This window comes from Mobula birostris, chromosome 4 (genome assembly GCF_030028105.1).
Source record: "Mobula birostris isolate sMobBir1 chromosome 4, sMobBir1.hap1, whole genome shotgun sequence".
Classification (NCBI taxonomy): Eukaryota; Metazoa; Chordata; class Chondrichthyes; order Myliobatiformes; family Myliobatidae; genus Mobula; species Mobula birostris.
Window position 1 is genome coordinate 106,931,146 of NC_092373.1, and position 27,815 is coordinate 106,958,960.

Here is a 27,815-nt window from a genome sequence, read left to right on the forward strand (position 1 = left end):
ATCATTGTGGACTTCAGGCATGCTTGGAGCCACACTCACATCCCCATCTACATCAACGGAGCTGTAGTGGAGCGTGTATCAAGCTTCAAATTCCTTGGTGAACCTTTTTTGTACTCCCTCTATGGCAAGAATGTCTTTCCTCTGATTAGGGGACCAAAACTGCACACAACACTCCAGGTGTGGTCTCACGAAGGCCTTGTACAACTGCAGTAGAACCTCCCTGCTCCTGTACTCGAATCCTCTTGCAATGTGGGACCTTGTCAAAAGCCTTCTGAAAATCCATATATACCACATCCACTGCTTCTCCCCTATCCACTCTTACTAGTTACATCCTCAAAAAATTCCATAAGATTTGTCAGACATGATTTTCCTTTCACAAATCCATGCTGACTTTGTCTGATGATTTCACCGCTTTCCAAATGTGCTGTTATCATATCTTTGATAACTGACTCTAGCATTTTCCCCACCACCGATGTCAGGCTTACCAGTCTATAATTCCCCGATTTCTCTCTCACTCCTTTTTTAAAAAGCTGGGTTACATTAGCCACCCTCCAATCCTCAGGAACTAATCCAGAATCTAAAGAGTTTTGAAAAATTAACACTAATGCATCCACTATTTCTTGGGCTACTTCCTTAAGCACTCTGGGATGCAGACCATCTGGCCCTGGGGATTTATCTGCCTTTAATCCCTTCAATTTACCTAATACCAGTTCCCTACTAACATGTTCCCTCAGTTCCTCCATCTCACTAGACCCTCTGTCCCCTACTATTTCCGGAAGATTATTTATGTCCTCCTTAGTGAAGACAGAACCAAAGTAGTTATTCAATTGGTCTGCCATGTCCTTGTTCCCCATGATCAATTCACCCGTTTCTGACTGTAAGGGACCTACATTTGTCTTAACCAATTTTTTTCTAATCTAATTAAAGTGGGTAAAAATATAAAAAACTTTAAACAAATACAAATCAACTCACACTCACTTAAAAGACAATTAAATACGTTCAAGTTACCTCAACTGAATTGTATAATAACTCACTTGGCATGTGCTCAGCAAGCAGATTTCCCAGTTTAAGAGCTGGGAAGCCAGCAGAAGATTTTGATGTGCTATTGCATCTTAAGGGCAGGACAGGAGCAAATGACAGTAGAAGTGGCTTTGTGAAAGCTATTACTGCTTACTTAAACCTATTCCAGAGCTGAAGATTTGAACTTTTTAATCAAGGAAGATGAGTAAATCTTCCAGAAAAATTACTGCCTGGATGGAAGTTTTTTTTTACATCGAAGGGGATTTAAGGGTTATGGGGAAAAGGCAGGTAGGTGGAGATGAGTCCATGGCCAGATTAGCCATGATCTTATTGAATGGCGGAGAAGACTCGACATGCAAGTGGCCTACTTCTGCTCCTATTTCTTATGTTTACCTTATGCAAATATATAAGTTCTGATTAAGTACTGCAGTTAACTTACCAAAAATCATTTTATCACGTTTACAACTATTGAAAATCACAATTTTTTAAAAAACTTCCTGAAACAAAAGACCAAAATTTAAAGAATCATTGCTTCACCCATATAATAGTTGCTTAAAAAAAAACCGAAGGAGGCTATTATCTTCTGTGGAAGTTGGGCAGTCATGCCTCAAACACTGAATTACAGCTTAAAACAGCAATGAAATTCTGAAATGATGAGATACAGTGATTCTAAAGTACTCATCATTAAAACCTGAGTGTAAGTATTTGTTTTAAAGTTCTTAAAGCCATCCGAAAGAGGGGAGAGATCTAAGTGGATTTTTTGTATCTGTATTCATTAGTGAGATGCACTCAGAGTCTTTAGAAATGAAGTAAAGTAGAAACAAGGTCACGGACCCTGTACAAATTACAGAGGAGGTGGTGTTTGCTATCGAGGCAAATTAGGGTGGATAAATCCCCAAGGCCCTTGGACCCTGCGGAAGGCAAGTGCAGAAATTGCAGGTGCCCCAGCAGAGATATTTAAAATATCCTTAGTGACAGGTGAGGTGCAGAGGACTGGAGGTCAGCTAACATTGTTCTGTTATCTAAGAAAGGCTCTAAGAATAAGCCAGGAAACTATAGGCCTGTGAGTCTGAAACCAGTAGTGGGAAAATTACCATATATACAAGTAATTGAATAGACAGGGATTGAAGACAACATGGCTTTGTGTGTGGTAGATTGTGTCTAACCAACCTTTTTCAAATTTTTTTCAAGGAAGTTACCAGAAAGATGATGAAGGCAAGGCAGTGGATGTTGTTTATATGGACTTTAGCAAGGCCTTTGACAGGATCTGAATGGGAGGTTTGTCAAGAAGGTTCATTCGCTAGGCGATCAAGATGAGTAGTAAATTAGATTAGACATAGTCTTCCTGGGAGAAACCAAGAGTAGCAGTAGATGATTGCCTTTCTGACTGGAGGCCTGTGATTAGTGGTATGCTGCTGGATCCATTGTTTGTCATCTCTATCAATGATCTGGATGATAATGTGTTAAACTGGATGAGCATATTTGCTGATGACACCAAGACTGGGAGTGTAGTGGACAATGAAACCTTGCAGCAGGATCTGGATCAGCTGGAAAATTGGCCGAAAAATGGGAGATGGAATTTAATGTAGACAAGTGTGAGATGTAGCATTTTGGAAGCCCAACCAGGGTAGCTCTTATACAGAAAGCAGTAAGGCATTGAGGAGTGCGGTAGAACAGAGGGTTATGGGAATAGATCCATAATTCCTTGAAAGCGGCATCACAGGTACGGTAGGTTGGGTCGTAAACAAAGTTTTTGGTACAGTGGCCTTCAAAAATCAATGTATTGAGAACAGGAATTGGGATGATATGTTGAAATTGTATAAGACATTGTATTGTGCATGGTTTTGGTCACCTACCTGCAGCAAAGATGTAAATAAGATTGTAAGAGTGCAGAGAAAATTTACAAGAATGTTACCGGGACTTGGGAACCTGAGTTATAGGGAAAATTTGAATAGGTTCAGACTTCCATTCCTGGAATGTAGAAGCCCAAGGGAAGATTTAATAGATGTCCACAAAATTATGAGGAGCATAGATAGGGTAAATGCAAGCAGGCTTTTTCCACTGAAGTTGGGAGAGACTGGAACTAAAGGTCATGGGTTAAAGGTGAAATAATTCTTCACTCAGAGGATCATGAGAGTGTGGGACAAGCTGCCAGCACAAGGGGTGGACGTGGGTCCATTTCAAAGTTCACGAGAAGTTTGGATAGATACGTTGATGGGAGGGGTATGGACAGCTATGGTCCGGGTACATATAACTATATATAACAATTACAGCACGGAAACAGACCATCTCAGCCCTTCTAGTCTGTGCCGAACGCTTACTCTCACCTAGACCCACCGACCTGCACTCAGCCCATAACCCTCCATTCCTTTCCTGTCCATATAGCTATCCAATTTAACTTTAAATGACAACATCGAACCTGCCTCAACCAATTCTGCTGGAATTCCATTCCACACAGCTACCACTCTCTGAGTAAAGAAGATCCCCCTCATGTTACCCCTAAACCTTTGTCCTTTAACTCTCAACTCATGTCCTCTTGTTTGAATCTCCCCTACTCTCAATGGAAAAAGCCTATCCACGCCAACTCTATCTATCCTCCTCATAATTTTAAATACCTCTATCAAGACCCCTCTCAACCTTCTACGCTCCAAAGAATAAAGACCCAACTTGTTCAACCTTTCTCTGTAACTTAGGTACTGAAACCCAGGTAACATTCTATTAAATCTTCTCTGTACTCTCTCTATTTTGTTGATATCTTTCCTATAATTCGGTGACCAGAACTGCACACAATACTCCAAATTTGGCCTTACCAATGCCTTGTACAATTTCAACATTACATCCTAACTCTGCTATACTCAATGCTCTGATTTATAAAGGCCAGCATACCAAAAGCTTTCTTCACCACCCTATCTACATGAGATTCCACCTTCAGGGAACTATGCACAATTATTCCTAGGTCCCTCTGTTCTACTGCATTCTTCAATGCCCTACCATTTACCATGTATGTCCTATTTTGATTAGTCCTACCAAAATGTAGCACCTCACATTTATCAGCATTAAACTCCATCTGCCATCTTTCAGTCCACTCTTCTAACTGGCCTACATCAATGAGACTCGGCAGATTGATGGTCCAGCATGGACTAGATGGGCCGAGGGACCAGTTTCTATTCTGCAGTGTTCTTTGACTCTATGACGATATATTCAAATATCCTTTACTACCAAGTCAACAAAATGTTTTATACTCACTTCACAATGTAAATAATTGATAGAAATGGTCTGCTATCTCGAAGCCAGGAAACAAAACTTCTAACTCTTTGAGATAACGCTGTATCCAATTCCGGTAGTTCAAACTTCTCCGATTAGGAAACAAAGTAGAAATTGGAGAAACAAGAGAAAAACATTAGTCTGCGGTATTTTCCATCAAAGTGCCTTTGAAATGTAGTAACTTTGCAAACAGCAAGGTTTCAAAAAGCAATGATCAGACAACACAAACAAAATATCTTTGACCCAAAACATTAATTTAATCTTTTCAGGGATGCTTCTTGACCTGCAAAATTCTCACAGTGATTTTTTTTTAAGTGCAAATGATCAAATGCCTCTTCTATTTGATTCTGTAAATGTTAAACCAGGAAATGAGAATACTCAGCTCTTTTACAGCTGTAAATATTAAGCTACAATTGAAATCTTCTCGAACAAATGTTATGGTTCCTGCCAAGTATGGTTGCAATTAGTGAATCAAACACATCATGAAAGATGTTTATAGTGACACACTAACAAAATTCATCCAATGAATTCAGGAATATGACACATTGTTCCTGCTTTGATCACTTCTGCATCTTTCAGTTGCCACTTGGTGCTTCAGACTTTTTTCTCCTGTCCCTGACATTTCACTATACCCAGGAGTATATACTATGAAGTATCATCAAAATGGTTTTTTTGTCCAACTGACCTCCATTCTGCTACTTCATAACCTACCAACTCCCAGATCGTGTTGATCTTTGTATTGGGAGATTTCTTTCTTGCACTGCTGTTGTGATCAGGTTTCAAGGGTCTGCTACAACTGAACGCACGTGAAACCTGAAAACAAAGCAACCTGCTGGGCTGAACTTTTTCACCATGTGCCATTGATCTGGATTTTTTGCAGATATATAGACAGTTTATTATACAGCTCTGAATAAAGCAAAGGCATGAAAGTTGACACACTTAGAGACGATGCTGTTTTACCCTTTATGCCACAAAATCTCCTGTTAACATGTTGGGCCCTGCAATGAGAGCTGCAGCCCATTCTCCATGCAACTCTTGTTGCTTGGGTTTAGTTAAATATGAACTTCTTGGTAGTGTGGCAGTTAGTGTGATGCTATTTCCTGGAGTTGAGCTGTAATTCTGGCACCGTCTCTGCACATCTTCCCTGTAGAATATGTGGGTTTTCCCAGGATGCTCTGGTTTCCTCCCACGGTACCCGGAAGGGTAAAAGGTCAATGTAAATGGTCCAGTGATTAGGTTAGGGTTAAGGGTTGCTTGAAGGGCTGGAAGGGGACAACTCCATGCTGAGGTGAGTAGCGAGATGGCTCAATCCTGAGTGATCATTCTAGCCTTATAGTATTGAGGTAGACATTCACACCAGATGATGCCCAGCATAAGAACCACAAAGTAAAAAAGCTCAATGGCTCAGGGAGTTAGAGAAAAAAGTAATCTAAGGTGCTGATAAAAATGCTTTATTCATTGCAAGCAATAGCTGTTTTCATCCTATCAGACATTACATTTTAGAAACATTTAAGAACTCAAGCTCTTATTCACAAGTCTCTTTTCATCTATTAACTTACCATAGTTTGTGGAACAGAAACATAGTTAGAAAATCCTAGCACTTCATTTATAAAGCTGCTGTTGCAATATTTTCCAATCCAGAGGTATATAACCTGAAAAGATTAAAAAGCATATCAATGAAGATTGGTGGAGGTGTACACAAGAAACATGAATTTATATCATTTTTGGACAAATAAATACTGTGGCCTCATGAGTTCAGAACGCTCTTGCACTTGAGAAAAATACTGTAAACAATTATTCAAGTTGTAACATGGCACTTCAAAATTTATGGTAGGACTGGGCAGACTCAACATAGGTCAATTAGAGAGGACTCACTGTCTGACCACGCAGCTTTTTTGTAACTAGCAGACAAGATAATGATGAACAAGTTGACTTTCTTAAATAAGGCTATTAATCGAATGACAACACTCTGTTGTGGAAAGGAATAAAAGGGTCTCAACAGTGCACAGGCAAGATACTGATAACCTCAGCTGACCAGCTGACTGGAGTGTTCCATGGCATCTTACTTCTGCAGTTGGGCTTCTTACCTGCTTTAAAAGGGTGACAATCATATTAATATCCAAGAAGAGCAGGGTGAGCTGCCTCAACGGCAGCACTCACATCCACGGTGATAAAAGTGATCTGAGAGGTTGGTTGTGACTAGAATGCCTAAATAAGGACCTGGACCCACTGCAATTTGCCCACTGCTTCAGCAGCAGACGCATTCTCACTGGATCTGCACATGGCTTTCAAGCACCAACAGAAATGGGTATCAGAGGGACCAATATCCTTGTGGGCAGGTTTGCTAGAGTTGCTGGGAGAGTTTAAAACTAGTCTGGTAGGGGGATGAGAATTAGAGTGATAAGTTGGTGTAAAAATCAATGCAGTGTGTAGAGAGACTGTGGGCAAGGACAGGCAGTGGAAAGGGCAGAATTTGCAGTCAGCTGGATGGGTTGAAATGTGTCTATTTTAATGAGAGAAGTATAAGGAACAAGGGTGATGACTTAAAGGTAGGAGATCCTGAGGTCGACGGACCTCTTGGTTAATGCTAGGATCCATGGCATAAAAAAGGTTGGGAACCCTAACAGAGCATGGGTTAGTACATGGAACTGCGACGTTGTGGCCATTACAGAAACTTGGCTGTCACAAGGGCAGGAATGGCTGCTGGATATTCCAGGGTTCAGGTGTTTCAAAAGGGACAGGGAGGACGGTAAAAGAGGTGGAGGAGTAGCCTTGCTAATTACAGCTACAGAAAGGGAGGGCGCTGTGGAGGGATCGTCCAGGGAAGCACTGTAGATAGAGGTCAGGAACAGGAAGGGAGCAATCACTCCATTGGGATTATCCTATTACCCCAGAATGGTAGCAGAGACACTGAGGAACAAATCAGGAGGCAGATTTTGGAAAGATGCAAAAGTAACAGAGTTATTTTCATGACTTAAACGTCCTTAGTAATGACCAGCACCTCCTTGGTGCAAAAGGTTTAAATGTGTGGAATTTATTAGGTGTGTCCAGGAAGGATTCCTGACGTAATATGTAGACAGGCCACCTAGAGGACAGGCCTTGCTGGATCTGGTGCTAGGCAATGAACCTGGTCAGGTGACAAGATTTTCTCAGTAAGTAAGCAAGCATTTCGGAGACAGTGACAACAACTCCCTGGCCTTTACCATAGATTTGGACAAGTGGTATGGGAAAAATGGAGCAAATGGTATGAGAAAGTATTTGAATGGGGGAGGGAGAATTATGATGCTATTAGGCAGGAACTAGGGAGCCTAACTTAGGAATAGATGTACTTAGGGAAATGCACAACAAAACTATGGAGGTTGTTTAAGAAGCACCTGCATGGGGTTCCGAATAGTTTTGTTGCCTTGAGGCAGGGAAAGCATAGGTGAGTACAGACGAGAGATGTGGAACATCCAGTGAAGAGGAAGAAAGAAGCTCTCTTAAGCTTTAGGAAGGAAGGACCAAATAGGGCTCTGGAGAGTTACAAGGTAGCCAGGAAGGAGCTGAAGAATGGACTTAGGAGAGCAAGAAGGGGGCAGGAGAAGGCTTTGGCAAGTAGGATTAAGGAAAACCCTCAAGGCATTCTACACGTATATGAACAGTGTAGTGGTCAGCATGACACTATTACAGCTCAGCTTGTCAGAGTTCAAAGTTCAATTCTGGTATCCTCTGCAAGAAAGTTGGTGCCTTCTTCCTTTGAGTGCGTGGGTTTCTTCTGGGTGATCACGCTTCCTCCCATAGTCCAAAGAATTAACAGTTAATAGGTTAATCAGTCATTGTAAATTGTACTGTGATTAGGCCAGAGTTAGTAGGTGGGTTTCTGGGTGTTGTGGCTTGTTGGGCTGGAAGGGCCTGTTCTGCGCTGTATCCCAAGGTAAAAATAATTAAATAAATGTGAAAGAGCAGGGGGATGTCCAGAGTGAGAGTAGGGCCAATCAGGGATTAACTATGCTTTTTCCTTCCTTTTGACTAGACGTTCCACATTTCTTGTCAACCACGTGCCTGGAGTTGGAGGAGATAGTCGAGGTCCTTAATGAATACTTTGCTTCAGTATTCACCAATGAGAGGGACCTGAACCAATGTTAGGATAGCATAGAACAGGCTAATATACTGGAACACATCAAGGTTAGGATAGTATAGAACAGGCCAATATACTGGAACAAGTCAAGGTTAGGATAGTATAGAACAGGCTAATATACTGGAACACGTCAATGTTGAGAAAAGAGGATTGCTGGAACTTTCAACATTAGGATAGATACACTGGATGGGACATAACCCAGATTACCAAGGGTAGAGAGTGAAAGGGTTGCTGCATCTTTGGCAATGATCTTTGTGCCCTCACTGGCCAAAAGAAAAGTACAGAAGATTAGAGAGTGGCAAATGTCATTCCTTTCATCAAGGAAGATAATAGGGATAATCCTGGGAATTACAGACCAGTGAGTCTTACTTCACTGGTGGGCAAATTATTGGAAAGGATTCTTAGAGACAGGATTTACGAGCATTTGGAGAAACAGTCTGATTATGCTTAGTCAACATGGCTTTGTGAGAAGAAGATCATATCTCACAAGCCTCTTTCTCTTTAAGGAAGTGACAGAACAAAATGATGAAGGAAGAGCAAGTGGTGTATATGGATTTTACTAAGCACTTGACAAATTTCCCTATGGTACGCTCATTCAGAAAGTTAGGAGCCATGGGATCCAGAGAAACTTGGCTGTGTGGATTCAAAGTTGTCTTGCCCACAGAATGCAGAGGGAAGGGTGCATTAGTAAGTTTGCAGGCGACACGAAGGTTGGAGGTGTTGTGAGTAGTGTGGAAGGTTGTCGACGTTTACAACAGGCCATGGGTAGGATGCAGAGCTAGGCTGAGAAGTGGCTGATGGAGTTCAACCTGCAGAAGTGTGAAGTGATTCACTCGGGAAGGTCGAACTTGAAGGCAGAATACAGAATGGCAGGATTCTTTACAGTGTGCAGTATTAAAAGGGATCTTGGGGTTCACATCCATAGTTCCCATGCAAGTTGAGGGGTGTTAAGAACACCTATGGTGTATTGGCCTTCATTAGTTTGGGGATTGAGCTCGAGTTGCAAGGTAATGCTGCAGTTCTATATAATTAGATCACATTTGAACTATCTGGTTGTCACATTATAAGAAGAATGTGGAAACTTTTGATTTCCAGGGGTAAAAAGGAATAGAAAACCACTCTTCCATAGTAACAAATATAATAAAATGTTCAGAATATATCAATAAAAAGAAACAGCCTTCTCAAGTCTTATTAATCCAAGATTAAGAAAAAGCACCTAAATAACCTTTCTAATACAATAGGCCAAATAACCAAGAATGACTCTCAGGATTATCAGATTCAAAGTTAAGTACTTACAGAACAACAATCCATCAAGAAAGCACCCTCTTTTATCAGCCTTTCTGCAGAAAGTTGCATAATAGGTGGCTGAGGAATGGTTTTGTCACCAACAGTGCTAGAACCCTACCAGGAGCACAAAAAAAAATCATTCTGAATGAACAAAAGAATATTAAACAAAGGGTAAAAAAATTACACTGCTTTGAAATTTCTGAACTGATTCGTGAGGCTCCAGACCGATGTGTGGGAAGTGCTAACCTACTAGGTTGTTGTTCACACATAAATGCCACAGATTTTTTTTAATCTCACATGGTGCTGATACAAAATCTGGACATTTCAAATTTGCAACATGTTGGAGAAGATATGCAGTACAAATTGTGTCTTACAATTTTTTTTTATAATGGTTGAATCCATGACATGTCAATTCCTCTTTCAAAGGCAGGACAAATAATAATATCTACATATCAAAGATTTAAAGATAAATGTAGTCACAACTTATTAATGTATGAAAATATTTTGTTTATGTAAAAATCAAAGACAAAAATGAATTTTACACATCTAAATTATTCATAACCGAACTAAAACTGGCAAGAAAGAACATTAAATATATGAATTTTGCAACAGCTCAAAATTATGAACTGGTTTCAATCAAAACCATTAGTGAAACAAAATAAGCAACGTTACAAAATTCGTAATGGAAAGCAAAGGACAAAGATTTCTTTTTAAAAATGGGAGTCATAGAAAATGTTAATTTTAGTTTGCTGCTATTTAAGAATATTAGTTAAAATGCTTCTAAAAGACATTCTCTTAATCCATTCTACACCACAATGATGTTTTAAAAAGTTTTAAAGTGTTAAAGTTCCTCTACTGCTCACTACATGACAGGATGCTAAAGAAAAACTGCAAGAGCCAGGGGTCCTTCAGTTTTGGGTCACTGTAAATTCTTTTTGGTAGAACAGGATTATCACTGCTCTTCAATCCTCTACATGATCATACTCAAAAGAATTGGTGTTTCTTAAATATTATGGCACACACCCAAATATACATTGGGCATCACAGCAGCTTATCAGTTAGCATGACGCTAATACAGCTCGGGTTGCTCCAGCGCTTAGTGTTGAATTCCCGTGTCCTCTCTAAGGAGTCTCTGTATGTCCTCCATGTGAAATGTATGGGTTTCCCCTGGTGCTCTGGTTTCCTCCCACAGTCCAAAAATGTACCGGGTAGGTTAACTGGTAATTGTAAATTGTCCCGTGATTTGGTTAGGGTTAATCAGGGTTGTGGGGTTGCTGGGGAGAGACCTGCTCAAATAAATCAATAAGACGTAGAATTAGAAAGGAAGTGACTTATCCTACTTAGTACATTAGTGTCATCCTCACTTAAATCCTTTGAACATTACGTACGTGCAGGCTTTTTCCCGCTTTCAACAGCAGCATCATTTGGATAAAGTGTGAAGACCTTATTATGTACCCAAACAGAAAGACATTCCTGATTTTCATATTATCTAACCCTGATATCTTTTCAAGCATGACTCTATCCAACTTCCTGTGAGCAAGGCCAATTGAGTCAAGTGTCTTTCTTTCCTTTATTTGCAGCCTTATTTATTGCAAGTGCAGAATTTTTTATCAGTCGACCAATGCCAAACCTACATTACAACAATGAAAGTATCAATATCGCTAATGAGGAAAAATGTACAACTATCTGTGAAATTGGGTACAACTATCTGTGAAATTAGTTGCATCTTCTTGAGCATAAACGATCAGCATGCAGCCATTTAAAACTGACATTAACTCCAGGCTATCTTTTCTTCTCGCTGCTGCCATCAAAAAGGAGGTACACGAGCCTTAGGTCCTGCATCACTAGGTCCAGGAACAGTTACTGTCATTAGGCTCCTAATCCAGCATGGAAAACTTCACTCACCTCAAGTCTAACCAATGGACTCATTTTCAGGGACTCCACAACTCATGATTTCAGTATTACTTATTTATTATTATTATTATTATTATTATTATATTTACACAGATTGACTTCTTTTGCAAATTGGTTGTTTGTCAGTCTTTGTGTGCAGTTTTTCATTTATTCTATTGTATTTCTCTGGTCTATGTGATTGCCTACAAGAAAATGTACCTCAAGGTAGTATATAGTGACATGTTTGTATTTTGGTAATAAATTTACTCTGAACTTTGCCTTGTTCACAGATGTCAGAGAACGATGTACTTGTACCCCTTTGTCTTTCATTCTACAACACACCCCAAGGATTTGTCATTTACTGTACAAGTCCTGCCCTGACTTAACTTCCCAAAAATACTTCAGTCCATAAAAACATAGAAAACCTACAGCACAATACAGGACCTTTGGCCCACGATCCTGTGCGGAACATGTACTTACTTTAGAAATTACCTAGGGTTAACCATAGACCTCTATTTTTCTAAGTTCCATGTACCTATCCAGTCTCTTAAAAGACCCTATCGTATTCTCCACCACCACTGTTGCTGGCAGCCCATTCCACACACTCACCACTCTGCGTAAAAAACTTACCCCTGACATCTCTTCTGTACCTGCTTCCAAGCACCTTAAAACCGTGCCCTCTAGTGTTAGCCATTTCAGCCCTGGGAAAAACCCTCTGTCTATCCACACGATCAATGTCTCTCATCATCTTACACACCTCTCTCATCCTTCGCCGCTCCAAGAAGGCCGAGTTCACTCAACCTATTCTCATAAGGCACGCTCCCCAATCCAGGCAACATCCTTGTAAATCTCTGCACCCTCTCTATGGTTTCCATATCCTTCCTGTAGTGAGGTGACTAGAACTGAGCACAGTACTCCAAGTGGGCCTGACCAGGGTCCTATATAGCTGCAACATTACCTCTCGGCTCTTAAATTCAATCCCCTGGTTGATAAAGGCCAATGCATCATATGCCTTCTTAACCAGAAAGTCAACCTGCGCAGCAGCTTTGAGTATCCTATAGACTTGGACCCCAAGATCCATCTGATCCTCCACACTGCCAAGAGTCTTACCACTAATACTATATTCTGCCATCATACTTGACCTACCAAAATGAACCATCTCACACTTATCTGGGTTGAACTCCATCTGCCACTTCTCAGCCCAGTTTTGCATCCTATTGATGTCCTGCTGTAATCTCTGACAGCCCTCCACACTATCCACAACATCCCCAACCTTTGTGTCATCAACAAATTTACTAACCCATCCCTCCACTTCTTCATCCAGGTCACTTATAAAAATAACGAAGAGTAGGGGTCCCAAAACAGATCCCTGAGGCACACCACTGGTGACCGACCTCCATGCAGAATATGACCCATCTACAACCATTCTTTGCTTTCTGTGGGCAAGCCAGTTCTGGATCCACAAAGCAATGTCCCCTTGGATCCCAGGCCTCCTTATTTTCTCAATGCAGGGGGTACATTATCAAATGCCTTGCTGAAATCCATATACACTACATCTACTGCTCTACCTTCATCAATGTGTTTAGTCACATCCTCAAAAAATTCAATCAGGCTCGTAAGGCATGACCTGCCTTTGACAAAGTCGTGCTGACTATTCCTAATCATATTATGCCTCTCCAAATGTTCACAAGTCCTGCCTCTCAGGATCTTCTCCATCAACTTACTAACCACCGAAGTAAGACTCACTGGTCTATAATTTCCTGGGCTATCTCTACTCCCTTTCTTGAGTAAGGGAACAACATCTGCAACCCTCCAATCCTCTGGAAGCTCTCCTGTTCCCATTGATGATGCAAAGTTCATTGCCAGAGGCTCAGCAATCTTCTCTCTCGCTTCCCACAGTAGCCTGGAGTATGGTCTCATTGAGTCCTGTTGACTTACCCAACTTGATGCTTTCCAAAAGCTCCAGCACATTCTCTTTCTTAATGTCTTTATGCTTAGGCATTTCAATCTACTGTAAGTCATCCCTATAATCGTCAAGATCCTTTACCGTAGTGAATACTGAAGCAAAGTATTCATTAAGTATCTCTGCTATCTCCTCCGGTTCCGTACACACTTTTCCACTGTCACACTTGATTGGTCTTATTCTCTGATGTCTTATCCTCTTGCTCTTCTCATAATTGTAGAATGCCTTGGGGTTTTCCTTAATCCTGCTCGCCAAGGACTTCTTATGGCCCCTTCTCGCTCTCCTAATTTCATTAAGCTCCTTCCTGCTAGCCTTATAATCTTCTAGATCTCTATCATTTCCAAGTTTTTTGAACCTTTTGTAAGTCTTTCTTTTCTTCTTGACTAGATTTTCAACAGCCTTTGTACACCACGGTTCCTGTACTCTACCATCCTTTACATCTTGTTGGAACGTACCTATGCAGAAAACTGCGCAAATATCCCCTGACTATTTAACACATTTCTGCTGTACATTTCCCTGAGAACATCTATTCCCGATTTATGCTTCCAAGTTCCTGCCTGATAGCGTCATATTTCCCCTTACTCCAATTAAACGTTTTCCTAACTTGTCTGTACCTATCCCTCTCCAATGCCACGGTAAAGGACACAGTGATTACAATTCTATCTCCAAAATGCTCTCCCACTGAGAGACCTGACACCTGACCAGGTTAATTTCCCAGTACCAGATCAAGTACAGCCTCTCCTCTTGTAGGCTTATCTACATATTGTGTCAAAAAATCTTCCTGAACACACCTAACAAACTCCACTCCATCTACTATTTGGGAAGTTAGAGTCTCCCACCACCCTGTTATTATTACACTTTTCCACAATCTGTCTCCCTATCTGCTTCTCGATGTCCCTGTTACTATTGGGTGGTCTATAAAAAACACCCAGTAGAGTATTGACCCCTTCCTCTTTCTAACTTCCATCCACGTACACTCACTAGACAATCCCTCCATTACTCCGTCATTTTCTGCAGCCATAACACTATCTCTGATCAGCAGTGCCATGCCCCCACCTCCTTTGCCTCCCTCCCTGTCCCATAGCCTGGCACTCAAACTAACTATTCTTGCCCCTGAGCCATCCAAGTCTCTGTAATGGCCACAACATCATAGCTCCAAGTACTGATCCACGCTCTAAGTTCGTCCGATTTGTTCATGATGCTTCTTGCATTAAAGTAGACACATCTCAAACCATCGGTCTGAGTGCATCCCTTCTCTATCACCTGCTTATCCTCCCTCTTGCACTGTCTCGAAGCTTTCTCCATTTGTGAGCCAACAGCCCCTTCCTCCATCTCTTCAGTTCGGTTCCCAACCCCCAGCAATTCTAGTTTAAACTCTCTTCAATAGCCTTAACAAACCTCCCTGCCAGGATATTGATTCCCTTGGGATTCAAGTGCAACCCGTCCTTTTTGTACAGGTCATGCCTGCCCCAAGAGAAGTCCAAGTGATCCAGAAATCTGAATCCCTGCCTCCTGCTCCAATCCCTCAGCCACGCATTTATCCTCCACCTCACTCTATTCCTATACTCACTGTCATGTGGCACAGGCTGCAATCCCGAGATTACTACCTTTGAGGTCCTGCTTCTCAACTTCCTTCCTAACTCCCTGTAGTCTGTTTTCAGGACCTCCTCCCTTTTCCTACCTATGTCATTGGTACCAATATGTACCACGACCTCTGGCTGTTCTGTTTCCCACTTCAGGATAGCGTGGACGCGATCAGAAACATCCCGGACTCTGGCACCTGGGAGGCAAACTGCCATCAAAGTTTCTTTCCTGCTTCCACAGAATTGCCTGTCTGACCCCCTAACTATAGAGTCCCCTATCACTGCTGCCTTCTTCCTTTCCCTACCCTTCACAGGGCCAGACTCTCTGCCAGGGGCGCAGCCACTTTTGCTTCCCCCAGGTCGGCCATCCCCCCCAACAGTACTGAAACAGGAGTACCTATTGTTAAGGGGGACAGCCACACGGATACTCTCTAGTATCTGCCTTTTGCCCTACCCTCTCCTGACTGTTACCCACTTATCTGACTCCCGAGCCCCCTGGTGTGACTGCTTGCCTATAGCTCCTCTATCACCTCCTCACTTTCCCTGACCAGACGAAGGTCATCAAGCTGCAGCTCCAGTTACTTAACCTGGTCCTTAAGGAGCTGCAACTCGATGCACCTGGCACAGATGTGGCCTTCTGGGAGGCTGGGAGTCTCCCGGACTTCCCACATCTGACACCCAGTAAAGAACACCGGTCTCACAGACATACTTCCTGTTTCTAGTCTACACAGGTAACCTACCTGGCCTCCACCTGTTATCACCAAAGCCCTGTTGAACCAATGCCCTCCTACTCTGTCTCCCTCTACACTCTATAAAGCTGCATCCTTTTAAACTTCTTGCTGGTCTAACTGGCTGACGTCCACGAGCTTGTGCAGTTGTCCCTCGATCAAACTGCTGAAGAAAAATCTGAGCAACACACACAAAAAATGCTGGTGAACGCAACAGGCCAGGCAGCATCTCTAGGAAGAGGTACAGTCGACGTTTTGGGCCGAGACTCTTTGTCAGGACTAACTGAAAGATGAGATAGTAAGAGATTTGAAAGTGGAAGGGGGAGGGGGAGATCCAAAAATCGTGTTTGCGAAGAAAAATCTGTCTCCTTTTAAACTCTTCGCGCTGGTCTAACTCGCTGACGTCCATGCGCTTGCGCAGCCGTCCCTTGTTTTAGTTTTAATTCCATCATTCTACTGCCCACTTTTCCATTGGAGCAGGATCATCCTATATATTTAGAAAACCTTCTTCATTGTCCACCACACAATTTTGGTGGCATCTGCACATTTACTAATCATGCCAACTACATTAAAATCCAAATCATTAATATACATGATAAACTGCAAAGGAAGAAGCATTGATTCCTGCAACACACCACTGGTCACACGTCTCCAATCTGAATAACAACCCTTGAAGAACACCCTCAGACTCCTTCTATTAAACTAATTTTGTATCCAACTGGCTAGCTGACCCTGGATATCACACAATCTTGCCTTCTGGACCAATTTACCATGTGGGACCTTGAACTTCATCAAGGCTTTAGACATGTAGATTATGTCTTCTGCCCTGCCTCTTCAATTTTTTTTTGTTATCTCTTCAAAAGGCTTGATCAAATTTGTGAGACATGATTTCTGACACACAAAGCCACGCTGACTATCCCAAATCAGTGATTGGCTTTCAAAATGCAAATAGATCCTACCTCCCAGTAACTTTCCCACCACTGATGTTAGATTCACCAGCCTGCCGTGGCTAACAAAGACACAAAATACTCTGTCAGGGCCCTAACAATTTCTTTCCTTACTTTCCACAACTTCCTATGATACACTATCAGGCCGTGGGTAGTTATCCACCTTTATGTGCCTCAAGACTGCCAAAATACTCTCTTTCATAATTTTGTGTTTAAAAAACTCAATTTTCTTAAGAGGAGTGTTTTGGGAATGTGTGCAAGAACACATGGGATTCTGTGCAGTGGACTAGTTCTGTACTATTCACACAATTCTGTTTTCATTTCAAGACCACTGTTTCCCTTGCCCATAATGAGAATGGATATCTGGATGGGTATTCCATCTCTCTAGTAAGTTTGTTTTAGCAGTGACAGGAGGGACAATTAAAATCAAAACATCAGTCTTTGGTTCACTAGCTGCCAGAGTGTCAAAGGTCTTTTAAAAAAGATTTTTGTAAAAATATCGATCACTTTTTAATACAATTTCACTAACCTCATCAGACAGATTGTCAATTCTGTACAAGTGTGGATGAATCATCAGCATCAGATGAACTAATGGCCGAGTCTTCATGTCACACATTGCAAACACCCGTTCATCCAAACGAATGCTGGAGCCAGTTTTAAATGCTTGCTACAAAATCAAAGATTACATGGAATATATTAGTTGATCTGAAAATTAATAATTTTTATATCTCTAGACTTCAAAGAAATGATGAAAAGTGTGTGCACTATTTACTGTTGATAGTTAAATTGACATTGCGAGGCTTTGTCACAGCACGTGGAACTGAGGTTCTAAGAGTTGTTGCCGTTAAATACTTCCCATTACTTTCAAGTATTCTTCAGATTCCCCTTCCTTACCCAAACCCATAGACCTGAGTCCTTCACAATTCTCAATCTCTATCTCTGATCATTAGTCTCCCCGTCACTCCTGCTGACCTTACCTGTGGCATAGTTTGTAATTTCCCATCTCAGAACCCCCAAAAAACAGCAAAGGCAAGTTAGTTTGGATCCAGAGGATCTGCCTAAGGAGAGTTTCTCAGAAAAAAAATTACAACCAACAAGCATCATTTATAATTGTTTCTCCATGCGAATCCCTATTTTAAAGAATAAACTGTAATCCAGTTAGATAAATACTTGTTCATTACACTGATCAGTCTGGAGGATATTCAAGTAAAGAGAAATGTTTGGCTAGCATAAACAGTCACTCATCAACCTATCAGAGTGCACAAATAGCATATGTCATTTGAATTCTCTCAGAGTCAAATCTTTCACAGATGTTCCTCATATTTTCCCTGTCCTCGTCCACTTCTCCGCAACATATATGCTCACTTTTGTCATTCTTGCTTTCCTGATTAAAGTTCAATGAACTGAAACATAGCTCTTTTCCACAATCTCTCCACAATACCATCTGACTTGAGTTTCTATCAGTTTCTATTTCAGTTTTCAAACATATGTAGCTTTCCTTTACACAGTATTACAATTCAAAACACATTATGAATAGAAACTTACTATATAAATACAACATTAATTATTATGTAAGAGGCAATTATCTGATGTACCTGTTTCAACAGAGCTAGAATATAAAGGGCAAACAGCCTGAGGGAGTTTGGAGCCACCAGAACTGATTGCTGGAGATTAGAAACTGTGGAACGATATGCAGATAAGGTATCTACCACAGCATTTATCAAGGCATCTCTGGCATCAGATAGACTGGAGGAAACAGATCGATCAACAGCTGAGGAGCAAAAATAAGTTAGAATTTAAGCAACATAATTGTCAATATCCTCTAAACTTTCAATTTTAGTGGAAAATAAACGACAGGGATGTTACCAAGTACAGAAGACATCAAAAATAAAATCAAGAGACCCCGGTTTAAAATGGTGCTGGTAAACCTCAATGACTTCTGGCTGGTGGCTAATGAAACAAGGAAAACAACTGTATACTTTGTAAATCACACTTTTCCTGACACACGATCATTGCAAGTAATAGTCTGTAACTTCCCTTTGGACAGTCTTTTTTTTGTATATGGGATCTTTTGGGTTTCTTTGCTTTGTGGCTGCCTGTTAGAAGATGAATTTCAAGGTTGTATAATGTATACATACTTTGATAAATATATGTGAAATTTGAACAGGTAATGTTTGAAACTGCTGGAGTTTCTTTTTTTTAAGTGAAAAGAAACTCATTTGCTGTACTTTCAATCTCATTTACTGCATCTGGTATTAACAAAGGGGCCCCTCAACAATGGACAAAACAAATGCAGATTGAGTGATCACTTTGCAAAACACAGGAGTGACCCTGAACCTTGAGGTGCCTGTTATTTTAATTCACTATTCCATTACCACTCTGCCATTTCTGTCTGTTGCCTCCTGCATGGTTACAAAAAAAAAGTGGTAATGCAAGTTTGAGATACAACATCCCAAGTGTATTACTACCTTCACAGCTTGATATCAAGTTCTCTCTTTCTTTCTGTCAGTATTAGAACTAATCACCTTTACTTTTTTTTTGTTTTGTAAATCTGGAATGTTGGGCATATCCCACAGCCTAACGATAGGCAACACAGTGTACAGAAAAGAAACTTAATTTTATCTTAACTGTTACTTAAATCGTAAGAGATTCAAGTTTTCCACTTACCCCTCCTCCACCCCTTGGGGTCCAAGCCCTGAAACATTAATAGTTTCTCCTTCTGATACAGTATAACCTACTGAATGTTTGCTGAATTTTCTGTTTTCAAATATTTTGGAGCTACCAGATTCAGGTATGTAAGTTATGTAAAGATGCAAGTTAGTACATCTTACCTCAGTATCTGCATATATGCACCCTGCAGTGTGAATGAACATGAAAGAACATAACATTTTCTAACTTGTACGTGTTTTTATGCTTTGAAAGTCTTTCTATCATTTCAAAATTGTTGCAAAATAGATTCTGTCCTCATGCTTAACAAATCTGACATTACAAACTATAGTTCAATTCCTAACAAAATTACCCAAAACACTGCATTCACATTTTTCAAAGAACCTCAATTTACCTGTATTTTTCCCATCCCGTTGTACATTGATTTTGAAAATTCACCTACCCATAGTGGCTAGAAGACAAGTAATAGCCTGTACATCTGCTCCTGAGTAAACTTCAGCCACAGAACTCACAACAGGTAAACACAAAGTATGCACTCGAATCCGACGCTCACCTGAAAATACCAAAAATCAGTCAACCCAAATTTTAAAATTGCACTTCTGCACTTAGTTTGAGACATGAACTTCACAATTCTGATCTTCATATTGATTAACTGGATTTATTGAATGAGTATTGAGTAGTGATCCCTGAAAATATTACTGCATCTTTCCAAAGGATCAAAATATTCAGAAACTAAATTTCAATAAGGAAAATTGAAAGTAAGGTTTTTTCCCTTTAAAACTCCCATTATAAACCAACAGGCAACACATATTCAGGATCCCACAAACATTGAAACTTGTATCACTTCAAGATTTCCACTTGTTGATCTGTAATTTTGAAGCATTTTGACAGCTTTACATTCATTGTCTCTCATGACCGATAAAAAACTGAACCACAATCATAAACAGTTATTCCATTTCATTGCTTCATATATCCTATTTCAATTATTTTAAACAATCTTCGTTAGATACTTGTCCCGTTCCATTATTTGCACAAGAAAGGGAAGTAAAGCAATGGGCTTATCTTATATCTGTTGTGATACAGTTGATATAGTCTGCTAAGTCAGAAAGTTAAGGATTTGAATTCTACATTATTGACAAACAATGAAATCTAGTCTGACAATTCCACAGAGTACTGAAGGATTAAAGCACATAAGCAATTCTGTCTTTTAAAAGAGATACTAAACCAAAGAACTTTTTTTATTGAGATACAGCGTGGAATATGCCCTTCTGGCCATTCAAGCCACACTGCCCAGCAAACCCAGTTTACACTAGCCTAATCACAGGATAATTTACAATGACCTGTTGCTATGTGTTTGGTCTGCGGGTGGAAACCAGAGCACCTGAAGAAAACCCATGCGGTCACAGGGAGAATGTACAAACTCCTTACAGGTAGAGATGAAAATTGAACCAGGGTCACCTGTACTGTGAAGCATTGTGCTACTAACATGCATGACCATACAATTCCCGACCCTGTATTCCATTTGTTTACTTCTTTGCCCATTTTCCTTACCTATCCAAATTCTTCTGCACCAGCCCTACTTTCTCAATGTTACCTATCTTCGTATTGTCTGCAAACTTGGCCACAAAGCTATCAATTCCTTCATCCAAATAATTGACATACAACATAAAAAGAAGCCATCCCAACACTGACCAATCAGCAGCCAATCAGAAGAGGCTACCTTTATTCCTGCTCTTTCCCTCCTGCCAATCAGCCAATGCTTTATCCATGCTAGTATTTTTCCTGTAACACTGTAGATTCTGGTTAAACATCCTCACATGTGGCACCTTGTCAAAGGCCTTCTGAAAATCCATGTACACTAATTCCCTTTGTCTATCCTGCTTGTTATTTCTTCAAAGAATTCCAACAGATTTGTCAGGCAACATTTTCCCTCAAAGAAAACATGTTGACTTTGGCTTATTTTATCATGTACCCTGACACCACATCCTTAACAATTGACTCCTACATCTTCCCAACCACTGAGGCTAGGCTAACTGGCCTCTAACTTCCTTTCTTCTATCTCCCTCCCTTCTTGAATTGTGGAGTGACATTTGCAAGTTTGCAGTTCTCCTGAACCATTCCAGAATCTAGTCATTCTTGGAAGATCATTACTAATGCCTCCACAATCTCTTCAGTTATATCTTTCAACACCCTGCCATGTAATCCATGTGGTCCAGATGACTTATCTACCTTCAGACCATTCAGTTTCCCAAGCACTTTCTTCCTAGTGAAAGCAACTGCCGATATCTTCCACAGTGAAGACTGATGCAGAATACTTAAGTTTATCCGCTATTTTCTTGCCTGATATTACCTCCTCTCCAGTGTCATCTACTCTTGCCTCTCTTTTACTCTATATACAGCTGAAAAAACCTGTAGTATCCCCTTTGAGATTATTGGCTTCCTTACCTTCATATTTCATCCTTTCCCCTGCTTATGGCTTTTTTAGTTGACTACTGTCGGTTTTTGAAAGTTCTCTAACCTCTAACTTCCCACTAATTTTTTGTTCTACTGTATCCGCTCTCTTTTACTTTTTTTTTTAATATAATTTTTATTAAATTTTCAAAAAGAATACATGAAAAGATAAAATCTACCCACCCCCCCTCCCCTTAACCCTCCCCCCCCCCCATATATAGTCCTACCTAAAAGGAAAGAAAGAGAAAAAAAAGAAAAGAACCGCCTGGTTATTGGAAGGTTTCCACATGCTCCATGGGATTCAAAATAAATTTGGTATAATTATTCGTTACTTTCCCCAAGTAACCAAAATCTTTATCGGAGCACTTAAATATGCCATCCTATCTTTTGTAAATAAGGGCGCCAAATACTCAAAAATGTTTCATATTTATCTCTTAAATTATAAGTAATTTTTTCAAGTGGAATAGAACTAGCCATTTCATTATTCCAACGATCCATACTTAAATACGAATCAGATTTCCAAGTAACTGCTATAGTCTTCTTAGCTACTGCCAATGCAATTTTTATAAATTCTTTCTGATATTTATTCAATTTAAGTTTCGGTTTTATCCCTTCAAAATCACCTAATAGAAATAATACAGGGTTATGTGGAAGTTGAATTCCAGTAATTTGTTCCAATAAGACTCTTAAATTTATCCAAAAGGGTTGAATTTTAAAACAAGACCAGGTAGAATGTAAAAAAGTACCAATTTCTTGATTACACCGAAAACATTTATCAGATAGATTTGAATTTAATCTATTTATTTTTTGAGGTGTAATATATAATTGGTGTAAAAAATTATATTGTACTAATCTAAGTCGAACATTTATTGTATTTGTCATACTGTCAAGACAAAATCTTGACCAATTTGTTTCATCAATATTAATATTCAGATCTGTTTCCCATTTTTGCTTTGACTTATGGATTCCTTGTTTAATTGTCTGTTCTTGAATCAAATTATACATACAAGAAATAATTTTTTTAATTTTCCCTTTTTGAATTAAAATTTCAATTTCATTAGGCTTTGGCAAAAACATTGTTTGACCCAGCTTACCTATTAAGTAAGCCCTTAATTGAAAGTAACGAAAGAAAGTATTATTAGATATTTTATATTTATCCTTTAATTGTTCAAATGACATCAATATACCTCACTCAAAACAGTCTCCTATAAATTTAATCCCTTTTTGGTACCAATTATATAAAAGTTGATTATCCATTGTAAAAGGAATAAGTCTGTTTTGGAACAAAGGTCTCCTTGCTAATAGAGATTTCTGTGTTTCCTTATCAACATTTATCTTATTCCATAGATCAATCAAATGTGTTAATATAGGAGATTCTTTCTTTTCCCGTATCCATTTAGATTCCCATTTATATATAAAATCTTCAGGTTTATTTTCTCCTATCTTGTCTAGTTCTATTTTAATCCATGCTGGTTTTTGATCATCGAAAAAAGATGCAATAAATCTAAGTTGATTTGCTTTATAGTAGTTTTTAAAGTTTGGAAGTTGTAATCCTCCTAACCCAAATTTACATGTCAGATTTTCCAATGATATTCTTGACATTTTACCTTTCCAAAGAAATTTGCTCACACATTTATTTAACTCTTGAAAAAATTTCTGTGGCAATTGTATTGGTAATGTTTGAAACAAATACTGTAATCTAGGAAATATATTCATTTTTACAACATTGACTCTACCTACTAATGTTATTGGTAGTATCATCCATTTGTCAAGATCATCTTGAATTTTTTTCAATAGTGGTAAATAATTAAATTTATATAAATTCTTTACATCATTATCAAGTCTTATACCTAAATACTTTATACCATTTACCGGCCATCTAAATTGGGTTACTAATCGACATTGACTATAGTCTCCTTTAGTAAGAGGTAAAATTTCACTTTTATCCCAGTTTATTTTGTAACCTGATACCCTCCCATATTCATCCAATCTAGAAGATAATTTATGTAACGAATGTTGTGGGTTTGTTAAATATATCAAAACATCATCGGCAAAAAGATTAATTTTATATTCCTCTTGGTTAACTCTAAAACCCATAATATCTGGATCAATTCTAATTAGTTCTGCTAATGGCTCTATCGCCAATACAAATAAAGCAGGTGATAGTGGACAACCTTGTCTAGTTGACCTTTTTAACTGGAATGGTGTTGAAATTTGAGAGTTTGTCACTACTTTAGCTTTAGGGTTAGAATTTAAAGTTTTAATCCAATTTATAAAAGATGTTCCTAACCCATATTTTTCTAATACTTTAAATAAAAAATCCCATTCTAATCTATCAAATGCTTTTTCTGCATCCAAAGCTACTACTATACTCTTCTCATCCCTTTTTTGTGCCAAATGAATTATACTGAGTAGCCGAGTTACATTATCTGCCAATTGTCTATTTTTAATAAATCCTGTTTGATCCATATGTATTAATTTTGGTAAATATTTAGATAATCTATTTGATAAAATTTTTGCTATTATTTTATAATCCGTATTCAATAAAGAAATAGGCTTGTATGATGTTGGTTTCATAGGATCTCTGTCCTTTTTTTGGCAATACTATTACAATCGCTGTTGAAAAAGATTCTGGAAGTTTATGTATTTTTTCTGCTTGACGTATTAGTTCCATAAAAAGAGGAAATAATAAATCTTTAAATTTTTTATAAAATTCAGGTGGAAAACCATCTTCTCCTGGAGATTTATTACTTTGGAGTGATCCTAAAGCTTCTTCAACTTCTTTTAATGTAAAAGGCATATCTAATCCCCTCTGTTCTTCCAAATTCAATTTTGGAAGAGAAACTTGTGATAAAAACCTTTCTATCTCATTAACATCATTTTGGGATTCTGATTGATATAATTCAGAATAAAATTTTTTAAAGGTTTCATTTATTTCAAGAGGTTTATAAGATATTTTATTTGCCCTTATTCTAATTGCATTTATTGTTTTGGAAGCTTGTTCTGTTTTCAACTGCCAGGCAAGAATTTTATGTGCTCTCTCACCTAACTCATAATACCTTTGTTTAGTTCTTATAATTGCTTTTTCCGTTCTATATGTCTGAAGTGTATTATATTGTAACTTCTTATTGAGAAGTTGTCTTCATTTTTCTTCAGACATATATCTTTGAGATTCTTTTTCTATTCTTGTAATCTCTTTTTCCAATTGATCTAGTTCTGCCATATATTCTTTCTTAATTTTAGACGTATAACTTATTATCTGGCCCCTAAGATATGCTTTCATCGCATCCCATAATATAAATATATCCTCCACTGAATGAAAATTTGTATCCAAAAAAAATTGAATCTGCTTTTTCATAAAATCACAAAGATCTTGACGATTTAATAATGTTGAATTAAATCTCCATCTATAAGCCACTTCTTCCTTGTCAGCCATTATTATTGTCATTAATAAAGGAAAATGATCTGATAATATTCTTGCTTTATATTCCATATTTTTCACTCTGTGTTGAATATGCATTGATAATAGAAAAAAATCTATCCTTGAGTAAGTTTTATGTCTATGGGAATAGAACGAATAGTCTCTTTCTTTAGGATTGATTCTTCTCCATATATCAATCAAATTTAAATCTTTCATCAATGATAAAGTTAAATTTACTACCTTCGATTTTATAACAGCCTTGGTTGATCTATCTAAGACTGGGTCTAAGCAAAAATTAAAGTCTCCTCCAATTAATATTTTTTCATGTGCATCCGCCAAATTCAAAAAAGCTTCTTGTATGAATTTTGCATCATTTTCGTTTGGTGCATAAATATTCATAAAAGTCCATAGTTCGGAAAGAAGTTGACAATGTATAATCACATATCTCCCCGCAGAATCAGTTATTACATTTTGTATTCTAATTGGTAACGTTTTATTGATCAAAATTGCTACTCCCCTCGCTTTTGAATTAAATGAAGCCGCAACAACACTACCCACCCAATCTCTCTTTAGTTTCTGATGTTCTATTTCTGTTAGGTGCGTTTCCTGTAAAAAAGCTAAATCTATCTTCATTTTTTTAATATATGTTAAGATTCTTTTTCTTTTCACTGGTCCATTAAGCCCATTAACATTAAAACTCAAAAAATTCAATAAATTAGTCATTATTCTTAACAAAGTTACTCCAATCTAAAACAATACTTATCTTCTCAACTCTCATAGTTCCTTGGGGAATTTCTTTAAACTTCACCATGTTGCTGTGTGTTTCCCCCCCCCAACCTTCCAGGCAAAAAGAAAAAAAGATAGAAAAAAAAAGAAAAAACAAAATACCCCCCCACTAATGTTGTGAATGAAAGGATACACAACACTACCCCCCTCCATTTTACGGGTCGCAGCAAAAGCCACGCTTGCACACATGATTAACGTAGCAATCGATCAGTGCTTCTTCCAGCTCCCCCGCAACAAAAAAAGTTATATATATATATATATATATATATATAGACAAAATTAGTATTACTATTCCCAACTAATTTCCTCCAGTGTTAACCTTTCTTACCCCCCTCATATAATTAATAATATATTTATACATTCATCCAGCTTCAAAAATCCAACAAGTCCATTCTTTAACCCGATCTTCATCTTCAATCTATCTCTCTCTCCTGAGTTTGTTCTTGTATCTGGTGAATATTCAGAGAATCTTGCACAAACTGCTCTGCTTTCTGGTAGTCATCAAAAAATCTTTTTTCTCCACCAGGCAAAAAAATCTTCAAAGTTGCAGGATAACACAGTATCAATTGATAGCCATGATCCCATAGGGTTTTTTTCACTGGATTAAACTTCTTCCTTTTCCTCAAAAGTTCGTAACTTATATCAGGGTAGAAAAAAATTTTGTTCCCTTTAATTATCAATGGCCCTTTTCTATCTTTGGCAGCCAGAGCAGCTGCCTGTAGAATCCTTTCCTTGTCTTGAAATCTTAAGAATTTTATTAAAATCGATCGTGGATATTGGTCATCTTTTGGTTTTGGTCTTAGAGCTCTATGTGCCCGCTCAATTTCAATTGGTCGAGCCTCCTCTCCCATTTGCAAAACATCCGGGATCCATCTTTGAAAAAATTCTATTGGCTTTTCTCCCTCCATACCTTCTGTAAGACCAACAATTTTAATATTATTACGTCTACTGAAATTTTCCAACATATCCACTTTCTCCAAGAGTCGGTTTCTTTCCGAGTTCCAAACAAGGAAATCATTTTCTGTTTTTTCCACTCTATCATTCATAAGCCCCATTTCTCTTTCCATCTTCTGAAGCTTCTTTTCCATTTTGTCCTGTCTTTCCATAACTTTATTATAGCACCTCTTCGTATCTCTAAGCTCTTCTCTTACTTTTCTTAATTCAGCCATTGATTGCAATATAGCCTCTCTTATGTCTCTATCATCTCCTTTACTTCCACTCGCTTCCAATTCTTTCTCCTCTTCTTCATCTGTGTTCTCTGCAGAGTCCAATTCTGACTCTGATTCATTTTCAATCGCAGTGGGTGTCGGTTCTTGTAGTTTGCGTTGTGTCGATTTGCGCATGCGCATTTCCGGTGTCTTCTTCGGAGAAACCGTTGCCACCGCCATTGCTCCCTGTTCTACCGAAGGAGATCCAACCTGAGTCCGAGGCTCCATCGTTGCAGTAGGCCCTTTTTTCTTCCCGTCTCGCGGCTGCTTCGCAACAGCAGACTTCTTTTGTTGCGGTTTAGGAGGCATATCGTAGTCTTACAAAGTTTATAAATAGTTTTGAGAAAATATTTACCAACTTTGTTTTATTTAAACGGTACTTTACTGATTTGTTGCGAGAGAGCTGGATTTACACGTCTCAATCCCACGTCATCACGTGACGCCCCCCGCTCTCTTTTACTTTTATGTTGGCTTTGACTT

At 38.9% G+C, this 27,815-nt stretch overlaps 1 protein-coding gene across 10 annotated transcripts in view; it reads right to left on the reverse strand.

Annotated features, from left to right (window-relative positions):
* LOC140196528 (protein transport protein Sec24B-like) overlaps positions 1-27,815 on the reverse strand; it is a 231,583-nt gene that overhangs the window by 2,738 nt on the left and 201,030 nt on the right. For 8 of the 10 annotated variants that reach the window (XM_072255876.1, XM_072255877.1, XM_072255884.1 and 5 more), the window contains 6 exons: positions 19,912-20,022; positions 18,398-18,573; positions 17,332-17,469; positions 9,698-9,802; positions 5,844-5,936; positions 4,267-4,373 (listed from right to left, as the gene is read on the reverse strand). In XM_072255876.1, coding sequence (XP_072111977.1) covers positions 4,267-4,373; positions 5,844-5,936; positions 9,698-9,802; positions 17,332-17,469; positions 18,398-18,573; positions 19,912-20,022 — 730 coding nt within the window. The remainder of the gene's footprint in view (positions 1-4,266; positions 4,374-5,843; positions 5,937-9,697; positions 9,803-17,331; positions 17,470-18,397; positions 18,574-19,911; positions 20,023-27,815) is intronic. The other 2 variants (XM_072255880.1, XM_072255882.1) reach the window with 2 other exon arrangements.